Source organism: Pseudorasbora parva, chromosome 19 (assembly GCF_024679245.1).
Source record: "Pseudorasbora parva isolate DD20220531a chromosome 19, ASM2467924v1, whole genome shotgun sequence".
NCBI lineage: Eukaryota > Metazoa > Chordata > Actinopteri > Cypriniformes > Gobionidae > Pseudorasbora > Pseudorasbora parva.
The window spans coordinates 19,963,276-19,975,513 of record NC_090190.1 but is presented as its reverse complement, the minus strand read 5'-3'; the positions used below and the strand labels follow the sequence as shown (position 1 = coordinate 19,975,513).

At 35.5% G+C, this 12,238-nt stretch overlaps 1 protein-coding gene across 1 annotated transcript; it reads right to left on the bottom strand.

Annotated features, from left to right (window-relative positions):
- Positions 1 to 756: 756 nt before the first annotated feature.
- Positions 757 to 11,613, bottom strand: cthrc1a (collagen triple helix repeat containing 1a). Its single transcript, XM_067425996.1, has 4 exons — positions 11,441 to 11,613; positions 9,294 to 9,512; positions 6,160 to 6,376; positions 757 to 2,550 (listed from the first exon to the last, which is right to left on the bottom strand). The coding sequence occupies exons 1-4, from the start codon at positions 11,558 to 11,560 to the stop codon at positions 2,408 to 2,410; spliced, it is 699 nt and encodes a 232-aa protein (XP_067282097.1). The 5' UTR covers positions 11,561 to 11,613; the 3' UTR covers positions 757 to 2,407.
- Positions 11,614 to 12,238: the final 625 nt, after the last annotated feature.

Here is a 12,238-nt window from a genome sequence, read left to right as displayed (position 1 = left end):
AGCACGCAAGCGCAACTCAGCCGTCATCATTATGTTAAAGGGATAGTTCACTTTGAAATTTAATTTTGATATGTTTTAGCTTACCTCATGGGCATCCAAGATGTAGCAGGATTTCTTTCCCCAGTAGTTTCAATTTTGATCATTTTAACTCAAACCGTTCTTGTCTGTGCTTCACATAATGCAGGTCTATGGTCACCACCTCAAAGAGCATACACAGAGAAGTCCAAATTAAACAATCCCCCATAGTAAGTGCACACTGATGGCCTAAGACACCAAACGAGCGGTTTGTGTGAGAAAACGAACAGTATTTAAATCGTTTTTACCTCTTGTACACCACTACGTGCGACTGGTGCGCGTGCGTGTTTCCTGTGGTGTGTATGTTTTTTGAGGTGGTGACCATAGACCTGCATTATTTTTATATGTAAATTGGAACTTCATCATTACAAAAAAAGCAATTACTATTTTTCTTTAAATACATGAAATGCAAGTTTTTTTTAAGTAGGTTTTATTTAAGTAGGTCCAAAAGATTGTTCTAAAGTTCAGCTAATTGCATTTAGCATAAATGTAACTATCATACATTGCAATTAAGTGTCTAAAACATTACATTTAGTTTGCACAAATATATTCTTTTAAAGTATATTACTTAACAAGTACTCTTTGAAAGTATGATGTGTATTCTTTTCACAAGAGAATTCTTAGAAATCCACTTTTTTGGTCTTTTTTTTCATTGACTTCCTTTGTTTGTGCTATCTTTAATGCAATGACAGTCACACATTTCTAAGCGACTTAAGTGTAGTCAGTGTAATGATGTGGGTCTGTGTATCTTAACCTGTACTATCTGATTCATCTTAATATTGAATTCTCAGCAGCACAACAGCTGCAAAACTACTTCAATTCCACACCAGACATTCCAAGCCTTAGTCATGCTACACACAGTGCAGTTCACTGCATTTTCCATCTACACCCCTTTTTATGTGGTGCTGTTTGCTTTTTTTTTTTTTTCATTAAGCTAATTAACAAGCAGTTGGTCTGAACTCATTTTTTTAACAGAAGTCATTTTAATATACATAAAAGTTGAATTGTTTTGTTTTTTTCAAAACAACTAAAAAGAGTACTAAGAATGGTCACATATATTAGACTGGGTAACCCAGCCTGATCTGCCAGCGATTTGATTTCGTCCCTGCAACTCAGTTTTGAAACCAGTTTTTTTGGGGGGTGAACTATCCTTTTCAGCACTATATATACATAACGTATATGTTAAAAACAAATCTTTTGAAGAATAGATAAAGGCTTAAAGCAGTTTGGAACTGAAGCTTTCAGCAGGCATTGCTCCAAGCTTCAATGTCACATGATCCTTCACAAATATTTCTAATATTCTGATTTGGTATACTTTATTGTTATCAATATTAAAACAGCTCTGCTGCTTAACATTTTTGTGGAAACCATATAAAAATTTGGTAACACTTTATTTTAAGGTTCAGTTATTAACTATTAACTAGTTGCTTATTAGCATGCATATTACTAGGATATTGGTTGTTTGTTACTTATAAAGCACATATTAATGCCTTATTCTTCATGACCTTATTTTACATCCCTTAATCCTACCCTTAATAATACCTAAACGTAAAGGCTACAAAAACTATCTTACTCCAACAATTAATAAGCAGTAAATTAGTAGTTTATTGAGGCAAAAGTTGTAGTAAATGTGTTCCCCATAAAGTGTTACCAAAAATGTTTAGTAAAACATTCGATTTTTCATATTCGTTATCCTTACTGGATAAGTTTTAATTTCTTGAACCACCCTGAACCCTTGAACAATAATATATTAAAGTAAATAAGTTGAGATTTTTTTCCACATCATTTTTTTTTAATTGTGAGGTGAAACATGACTCTGACTTGATAGTTTTTGGTAATAAAAAAAAACAATGGATACAAAAATATGTGGAGTTCTAGTCATCCAGGTACAAAGAAGAACCACTAAATAAATATTAGCAAAGCAAGGATCATCTTTGTTGGACTCTCTACATACAAAAAGAACAATATGATGGCAGTAACATGGTACAGTGATGACATCTTAGGTTAACATTACCATATTCATTTACCATCAGCACAAAGTACTTTTTCATCATTCAAATTGTATCATGGTATTGTCCAAAGAACCATATAGTACTAACATGATACTTATTTCTGTCTAATTGTATCTAAATTGAGCATACTGAATCTGTCTTAACTGTCACAAAACTGGGCTGGAGAATCATAATCATATACAACATGAGAGTTGCACAAAGTCAAAGCAACACTATTAGCTTTAATTTGTCCCATTTCTATGAGGAACGTCCTTTCTGTGAAAGAAACATGATGTTGCTGTCTTCTATTGCTGACGACAGTGATCAGTTAGATGGAATGCTCATTTTGGAAGCTCTTCGATGATCACCCTGGATACGGAGTTCCATCCTGTAGATGCGTCACCACGAGGGTAGTCGGCACAAGTGCCCACCCAAATCCCAACATCCACCAGACCAGCCTGGATCCCCTCACAGAGCCCCTCAACTGACAGAAGAAAAAAACACAAGCAGTAGCACTCAACAATATTGCATAATGTAATAAATGCGTTGTTATTATATAGGCAGATGCATATTTCTCTTACATTAATATTCATATTTATGAGTTATACAAGTATAATAATTAAACATAATATTAAACATGATTTTAAATAAATAAACAAACTCATGGCACAAATAAAAAAACTATAATTGTATTAAAATATTCATGTCACAAAAAAAAGAGGAAAATTTGTACCTTACTTAAAGTTGCACTATGTAGTATTTTTGCAGTAAAATATCCAAAAACCACTAGGCCAGTTTTATATATTTTGTTCAGGTGAGTTTTTACAATATCCCAGATGTTTCCAACTATTTTAACCAAGGAGATATTTTAACCCTATTTTAACCGGGACATCTGAAGGAGTCGCTGGTCAATCGCGTCATATCTGCGTTACCCTCGGTTTCTGCAGAAGCGCTTTACTCTTAGCAGTGTGAACAAGTGTCACTGCAGCCACTGAGCGAACACACAGAGTAATGTCATAACATAATTTTAAACACACTTAAATGTATCTAATATGAAACAGAGCTGCATTACCTAATAACAATTACCGAAAAAGCGAAAATAGCGCCTGCGTCCCGTCATAATAAAAGTCCTGTTACTCGCGAGCTGTGTGTTGCTCAACAATCGCTCCAGCGGCCTTGCTCAGCTCCCTCAACACTCTCTCCTGCTCTGCTACATACTACAGTAACGTTAAAGGGTTAGTTCACCCAAAAATGAAATTTATGTCATTAATGACTCACCCTAATGTCGTTCCACACCCGCAAGACCTCCGTTCATCATCGGAACACAGTTTAAGAAATTTTATATTTTAGTCCCAGAGCAAATGTAGTCAATGCCCACTTTACTGTCCATGTCCAGAAAGGGAATAAAAACATCATCAAAGTAGTCCATCTGTGACATCAGTTAGTTGATTAGAATCTATTGACGCATCGAAAATACATTTTGGTCCAAAAATATCAAAAACTATGATTTTATTCAGCATTGTCTTCTCTTCCGCGTTTTCCAAAAAGATTCAAACGGTGTGAATTGATCAATGATTCGGGTCGCCAATGTCACGTGATTTCAGCAGTTCAGATCACATCAAACCGCCACGTAACATTGGCGACCCGAATTATTGATCGATTCACTGATTTATTAACCGTTTGAATCTTTTTGGAGAAACATGGGAAGAGAGGACAATGCTGAAAAAATTAATGGTTTTTGATATTTTTGGACCAAAATGTATTTTCGATGCTTCAAGAGATTCTAATGAACTAACTGATGTCACAGATGGACTACTTTGATGATGTTTTTATTCTCTTTCTGGACATGGACAGTAAAGTGGGCATTGACTACATATGCTCTGGGACTAAAATATAAAATATCTTAAACTGTGTTCTGAAGATAAACGGAGGTCTTACGAGTGAGGAACGACATAAGGGTGAGTCATTAATGACATCAATTTCATTTTTGGGTGAACTAATCCTTTAATAATCGTATCTATGAACATGAGTCCCGATTCTTTTCCACCGGCTGTGAGGTGAAAACCACATGTCCCAAGATTCTGCGCTCAAACTTGGCATCATCAAACTATGCCTTTGTTTTGTATAGGTGCCCTCTAGCGGATTGAAAAATTACAGTGTAGCTTAAAGTATAGATATTTTGGTAGCGCTTTATTTTACAGCCCTGTTTCGCAAGTACAGATTATATACTCATTGTAGTAATTAAAATAACTGGGTAATAACTAGGTACTAACCCTGAACCTACCCCTAAACCTATTCTTAACTCATGTAGTTACCTTATATTACTCAGTACTTTCTTAGTGTTACGGGTGTGTGCTTAGGAACAGGCAGGAGATCCAAATATAACAAACTTTAATATGAACAGAAAAACTACTATACAATCTAAACATAACAGTGATCAGACAAAGAATGAATGAACAGGGAGGAACTTAAATGCAAACACAGATGACTGATAAATGAAGCACAGGTGCAGGGAATCTAGGGAGAGCGGGAAAGAGGATGAGGAAGTGAGTTCAGGTGTGAGACAGGGAGGATTCTGGGAAATGGAGTCCGGGACAGGCGTGGATTGTAACACTTGGTAAGTAGGCTACACTGGCCCTGTCCCAAATGACACACTTTACTGCACATTTTTGGTCTTCACCAAAAAATCTGGGTCGTGAAAAAATCATCACAATAGGCTACTATAAATAATGAGTATGTTAATATACAAAAGCAATACAAAAGTAGGCTAATATAGGCCTAGACCAATTAGTCGAGGGAAAGGTGGAGGGGAGGGGGGCACCGCCAAGCATTTGTGCTTAGGGCACCCAAATGGCTAGTGCCGGCCCTGCTGTGAGAGTTTAGGGTGCCATTTGGGACAGGGCCACTGTAAGTAAATTGAAAGTGCACGTACTATAAAATAAAGCGCAACTGATATTTTTCACATATAAGTCACAATTGTGTTTAGTTGTCAGTTATTAATAAATAATGAATAATAATGAAAAATTGTTTGTTTGTTTGTGGTGTCAGTATATATCCAAAAAGTTTTGAATTTATTTAATTGGGATCATTTGTGATGTCAGTAAAGGCATACTTTCATTGTAATTCGTTTAGTTTATTATTATTTGTGCACTGTGCAGTCAGTACAGTTTTGCTAAATGAATTCAAATTGTATTTAAAATCCCTGTACAATGTACTGTAGATAAGATGAGCAATGATGAGTAAGTGTAGGGTGAATGCTGAGATGTGAGCTGGTGAGAAACCGCGCAGAGCTCTCAAATTCCTCTGGTCTCGCTGTAATTGCAGCATAGATGGTTAGAAAAACTGCCAAACTGCATTCAACCACACAAAAGAATACTCAAAGGAATCCATTTGACAAAGAGTTTCAGCATGGGAGTTTTCCAAAAAAATTAATGTGTAAATCTTGCGTACAACAGCGGATTATGGCTATGAAAGAATGGTATTTCAAACCAAATACTATTTTTAAACAGTTCTGATCATGAGAAAGTGTAAGCCATTTGATTAACGAACGTGTGATTAAAAAACGGACAATGTGGTTAAAAGCAGAAGTGTTCAAATGCACATCTTTTTGTAAATACACAATATATGTGGAGTGTATATTTTAATGGAATATACATTTTGGTGGTGTCAATTGGAGTCAATTTTATGTTTTCTATGTACCATATTTTGGAAACCACGAAGCCATAAATAGATGTGAAATGTATCTGCATAATTGCAGAGGGTGTGATTCACACATGCAGCCATAAACAAGCACTATGGTTAAAAATTATTTTTATAACATCAAGCTGTTTTATTTTAGTATATATGGAAATGAATCAATGTATGTATATTTAAGTAGTTCATCATAAAAACAAAGTGAATGAGTTATTAAATGTGTTATTAAAAGTGAAATGTTATTAATCCTTTTACTGGCAACATTTCACAGTATTTATATAGTGTGTTTTAAGTGTCTGCAGTGTTTTTTTTAATTGTACAATTTGTATCATCTTTGCTATTTTGTAAATGTAATTACAGATCAGATAAAAATGCAAAGGATATCATTTGTAAATGGTACCTGTGGACGTCCTGTGTATGTTTATGGTGGAGTTGAGTTCAGGGCTGCCCTGGTCCAGGTAAATGATAGATTCTATGGGTAACGGTCCAGTGCATTCTGCCCCATTAAAGGTGAAGTACCAGCGCTGACAGCAGGCCATCTTACACTTAAGCCTGAGTGAACCGCTAAACAGCACACGCAGAGCACTGTCTGGACGATGCTTGGTGAATGTGCACTCCTGTGACAAAGAAATCAAGACATGTTCCACTGTTAAATCACTCAGTGAATGAATTTCTCAATAATCATTTTTAACTGGAAGCAACCTATATATGTCTACACTATAGTGTGTTATAGACTATTTCGGTTTGGCAACAATAAAGTGCTGCAGGGATGATGCATTTTTGTAGGCTAAATCCCAGAAATGAATTGCATTTTACCAGTTCCCTTTCCAGCACACAGCACCCTGAAGTCAAAGTTTTGGATTTTTGGTTAAACGCCTGGAATACGATCTGTGTTTAACCCAAGCTAAAGCTATTTTAGTCCACCACATAAAATACATCAGTGATAACCCACTTGTGTTTTCAAAGCCTTTACTTATCTTGATAAAGGCAGTTTCTAACAAGTGGATAAATGGGACTAAAGAGGCTGTCTGAGAGACGGCACATTAAACATCATCATGCTAGTCTTTCACAGACTTTTAATGTTTATAATCATGTTTTTGCAAACTCAAACTTTCATATATATATATATATATATATATATATATATATATATATATATATATATATATATATATATATATATATATATATATATATAATAATTATTATTATTATTTATTTATTTATTTTAATAAAGACTTGTCCCAAGCTATGGTGATGCTGAAGTCATGCGAATGTAGTGTGGTTTGTTTATAGCATTTAATGTTTTACTCATGGTGAAAATATTTCAAAATCCTTTTTTGCTTACGATGAACAAAATGTGTAAGAATCATAAACTGTTGTTGGCTACAGAGGTTATCTTCTGCAACAATCCAAAAGCCAATAGAAAAATACTTTGTCGAGGGAATCAGGCTGATGCAAACGGGGTTTTTTTTATTCTGAAGTACCGTATTCACATCCGTGCGGTAAATGAATGAATGAATGAATGAATGAATGAATGACAGCCACACAAACTCCTCAAAACATTTGATTTATTCACGCTGAGGAGCCATGCCAATGCACAACCCATGTAAAGATGATAATTCTGTAAATAACTGCAATTGCAGGTTTCAAACAGAGATGGCGACAAAGAGGAAAAATTCACGGACTGCAGCTTTAAAGGGCTAGTTAACCCAAAAACGGAAATTAGCCCATGATTTACTCACCCTCATGTCATCCTAGGTGTATATGACATTCTTCTTTCAAACAGATACAATCAGTGTTATATTTTAAAAAGCCTTGGCTAATCCAAGCTTTAAAATGGCAGAGATTGTTGTTCTGTTTTTGATGTCCATAAAAAAATGCATCTGTCCATCAAATAATGTGAACCACACGGATTCAGGAGACATAACAACACCCCCTGCCATTTTAAAGCTTGGATTAGCCAGGGCATTTTTAATATAACTCAACTTTTTTTCATCTGATAGTAGAATGTCATATACACCTAGGATGACTTGAGGGTGAGTAAATCAGGGGGCAATTTAAATGTTTGGTTAAACTATTTCTTTAACTAAGATTAATAAAAGCTTTAGAATTATTTTTTATTTTTAGTTCATGTTAACTAATGTAAACAAATGGATCCTTCCTGTTACCAATAAGTATTTATGTTGATTAGCTCTAGAAAACCTTTTTCAAATATATTGGTGGTCATTTGTTTTTTTGTCGATATCCTCAAACATTCATTATTTACCTTTTTCCATTGAAATGCGACAGTTGTAAGCTTAAAGTTTGTTTGGCATGACCTTGTTAGCCAATCAGTGTCTTGATGATGTCATTTCCAGAGGCTGCCGAGTTATTAGTAACATAACATTTATGACTCAGGTGACCGGTTCAAAACAACCTGGAAGCAAAACTGAGCACTTATCAGCAAAGTACATTCAGAGAATTTAAGGGAGTTGAATAGCTCTTCCATTAAAGGAACAGGTGGAGGTGAGTGTGTGTGTGTGTGTTATGTATAGATATGTGTACAAAATATATACTGTATGTGATAAATTTGTGGAGACCCCAGGAAGAATAGCAACTGGCATGCCAGGAGCTCATGGGGATCTTAAGAAAGAAAGAAAGAAAGAAAGAAAGAAAGAAAGAAAGAAAGAAAGAAAGAAAGAAAGAAAGAAAGAAAGAAAGAAAGAAAGAAAGAAAGAAAGAAAGAAAGAAAGATGCTGACTTTTTTGTGACTTTAGCTTATTCACCGTATCCCCCACACAATACCATTCTCATCTCTGTGCGTTCCATTACTCTGTCTGACACACCCACTGCTAGCCTAGCTTAGCACAAAGACTGGAGGTAAACGACTCCATCTAGCCTACTGCTCAATAAGTGACAAAATAACGCCAACATTTTCCTATTTACACGTCATAATGTGTATAGTTACATTGTGTATTAAGTTAAATGAAAAGTTCAGATTTTCTAGATATGGCTAGGAACTATACTCTCATTCCTGCGTAATAATGCAGGAATTTTGCTGCCATATGCAGCACCTGAAAATAGGCTAACTTCCGTCAACATAAACAACGTGACAACCAGCTTGCACAGAGAGCGTACTGTGGACTATTTTCAGGCACTTCGTAATATCATTGCGCTGCTGCATCCGTGGTACGGCAGCAAAGTTCCTGGATTATTACGCAAGAATAAGAGTATAGTTCCTAGCCATATCCGTCTAAAAAAATCACAACTTTTAATTTTCCATCGGTCTTGGTACACAGTGTAACTATACACATCACGACGTGTAAATAGGAAAATGTTGGCGTTATTTTGTCACTTATTGAGCAGTAGGCTAGATGGAGCCGTTTACCTCCAGTCTTTGTGCTAAGCTAGGCTAGCGGTGGGTGCGTCAGACAGTAATGGTACGCACGGAGATGAGAATGGTATGTATGGACTTATCTAGCTCTGGGTGATCCAGTGAATAAGCTAAAGTCCCAAAAAATCGCTGTGTTCCTTTAAGAACATAATACTTACAGCTATTTTGCCCAGATCAATGCCATAGTTTAAAGAATTCCAAGCACACTGTTTGAAGTTGGGTTTCCAGGGATCATCAAATCTCTCTGTCACACACTCTCCTTTCTCGCCTTTAAGTCCATCTCTCCCAGGGATTCCTGGTGTTCCTGGAATGCCATTTATCCCCGGGTTCCCATCCCTGCCTTGCACTCCAGGTACACCCTGGATGCATGTCTGGTACTAATGACAAAAACATGAAGAAAAGAGGTATGGAACTATTTCAGTACATTTCAGAGGTTTTTGCCTTGTTAATGAGAGTGCCACTGATTCACCATGATGCATAGTCTGATGTGGATGGGAGAGCACCATGACCCTGTATTTAAAGAATGATACATTTATGCCGAAATGGCAAAAACTATGAAAACATAAAATTGGATGAAGTACTTGTGTTAAATCCCCTAACCACAGTCTCAGCCTGTTCACTTTATTTAAGCTCTTACACAAGACATTTATATTTACAGGAATTCTGACAGACAGATTTCTGGGGAATTTTGGGGTTGTTTTATACACTGTAAACATATATTAATTGTTGTGTGTTGAAATAATAAAAACAATCAAATATCTGAATTAAGGCGCATTCACACCAAGAACGATAAGCCTAAAGATAACTATAACAATAAATAGCATCCACACAACTTGGGTGGATTTTGATTGGCTGTCAATATTTGTATCATTCATCAGCTGGAAAAAAATTAATTCTAAGTGTTTCCAGCAATATCGTTCCACTGTGCCGTTATCATTATAGATGTGAATTCTGTATTCTTTTTAAATGTATTTAGTTTTTGTTTTAAACAATATCTTTATTGTTAGTTATCGTCCTTGGTTTGAACTGGCCTTTAGTCTGTCAGATTTCTTGAGTTTTCATCCAGTGAGTAAGTTTATTCCACTTTCTTGGGGTTTTCCAATAATGACAGTTCTCTTTTGCCTTGCGGTAGTTTTACAGACCAAGCCCATTTCTCACAGGTTTTATGGAATCATATCCATATGTATAAACACCATGGGACATTAAAAAAATCCAATTGAGTCTTAGTGCTTTGGTTTGTTTGCATCCGCTGATAAGAGTGTGGGAAGTTTTGTGTTTAGTTAGACATTACTCATTTGAGTTTTAATGTAAGCCAACCAAATATTTCAAAATTCATCAAGAAATGTTTTAAATAATACAAAGGCCATCTTGATCACACATGGCCATTGTGGAAATGAACAGAATTTCAGTTTAAGCATCTGTCACACTTTACCATAGTCTGTTCCAGTGAGCAGCTGAATGAATCATATTAAATCAAATTAATTGAGTGAAATTAGTGGATCTTGATTAGCAATACTTATTTAATGAATTAATTACATTACATTTTGGACGGTTCAGTTCAGCATATAATCAATTACACCACATGACAGTATTCAGAATATTGTTATCACAGTTATTATATATATAGAAGAGTTATTATATATATAGAAACACTTATATATAACACTTGAGAATAATGGTCATTAGTTAACATTAGTTAATTTATAAACTAACATAAACTAGCAGTACATTGGTTACTGTATTTGTTCATTTTATATATATATATATATATAGAGAGAGAGAGAGAGAGAGAGAGAGAGAGAGAGAGAGAGAGAGAGAGAGAGAGAGAGAGAGAGAGAGAGAGAGAGAGAGAGAGAGAGAGAAACACAACAGGCCTTGTCCTAACTGCCCAAAAATAGTAAATGATTAACCTTTATTCTCTGAATCCATTAAGAGGCTGAACTCTGAGGGGGAAAAGAAGAAAAAAAACGAATTCTGTCTTTCCCCTATGAGCAACTTTTATACTAGATTTTTTTTTTCAATCAAACGTAATTAAATTAATCATAAGAACGGAGAACAGAACATGCAATCCAATGACCCTTCAGAAAACAATGGCACTTTAAGAATGGCACTAATTTACTCCTTTATCCAAATTAAATTGCTTTCATCTTTCCGAATCAGCCTGACAATCTGAAACACATTTTATGGCTAGAAGGGGTACGAAAGTACGAAAGGGGTATGAAAGTACGTATCATCTGGTTTGATGGTTCTTAATTATTTGATCTGATCAGTTTGCAGTTTAACCTTTCTTGAAAACGTATCCTACCTTGTCTGTAAACTCCGCGTCTCTTTGCCGGCCGCTCCTTTCTTTAACTTTTTCGGTGACACAGAATGACAAAGTTATCCAAAAGCAAACGAGAAGCTGAACCAGTATTTTAACCATCATTGCTACACTGAAGAGGTTTACAGTGTGCACGCGCCTGCTCTGATGTTGCCAATGCCAACTAATAACTTTTTCTAAGAGAATACAAAAGAAAACTCTTCTGTTTTCCTGCAGGGGGCGCCTGACAACTATATCCCAGTATTCACTATTCAAACCTTAGGATTTGTATCATTGGAGGTAGATATGTGGAGCATAGCCTACTTAAATTTCGAGGATTAATAACTGATTGCTACATAAAAGAAAATAATCCGCCCCAATAATCTATGTTTTATTCATAGCTTCATCCTCTTATCACAAACGACTGTGATTGATCCTTCCAGACCAGCGATGAGAAAACTAACAAGCAGCCTACCACGTGACAATACACCTAAAATATAAACTTCACAGTCTATTCTCACTGAATCCACCCACATTGCTCATATATTTTCGTAGCTTTATCTCTTCACACTTTATTGCGAAGAAAATAAGCCTAGTAGACTATCTATCACTATTTGCACTAATGTAAACAAAGTAGGCTAGATTGGTATAAACAGGATACTTCTCCATAACGTCCCATTGTTTACACTAAATGTAGTTAAAGCTGGCCGTTCAAAATGTGGTAATTATTTTAATTTGAAGAGGAATTGATTTTAAAATGTAGGCTAATCCCTTGTATCACAAAGTCATTCACACATAAAAAGT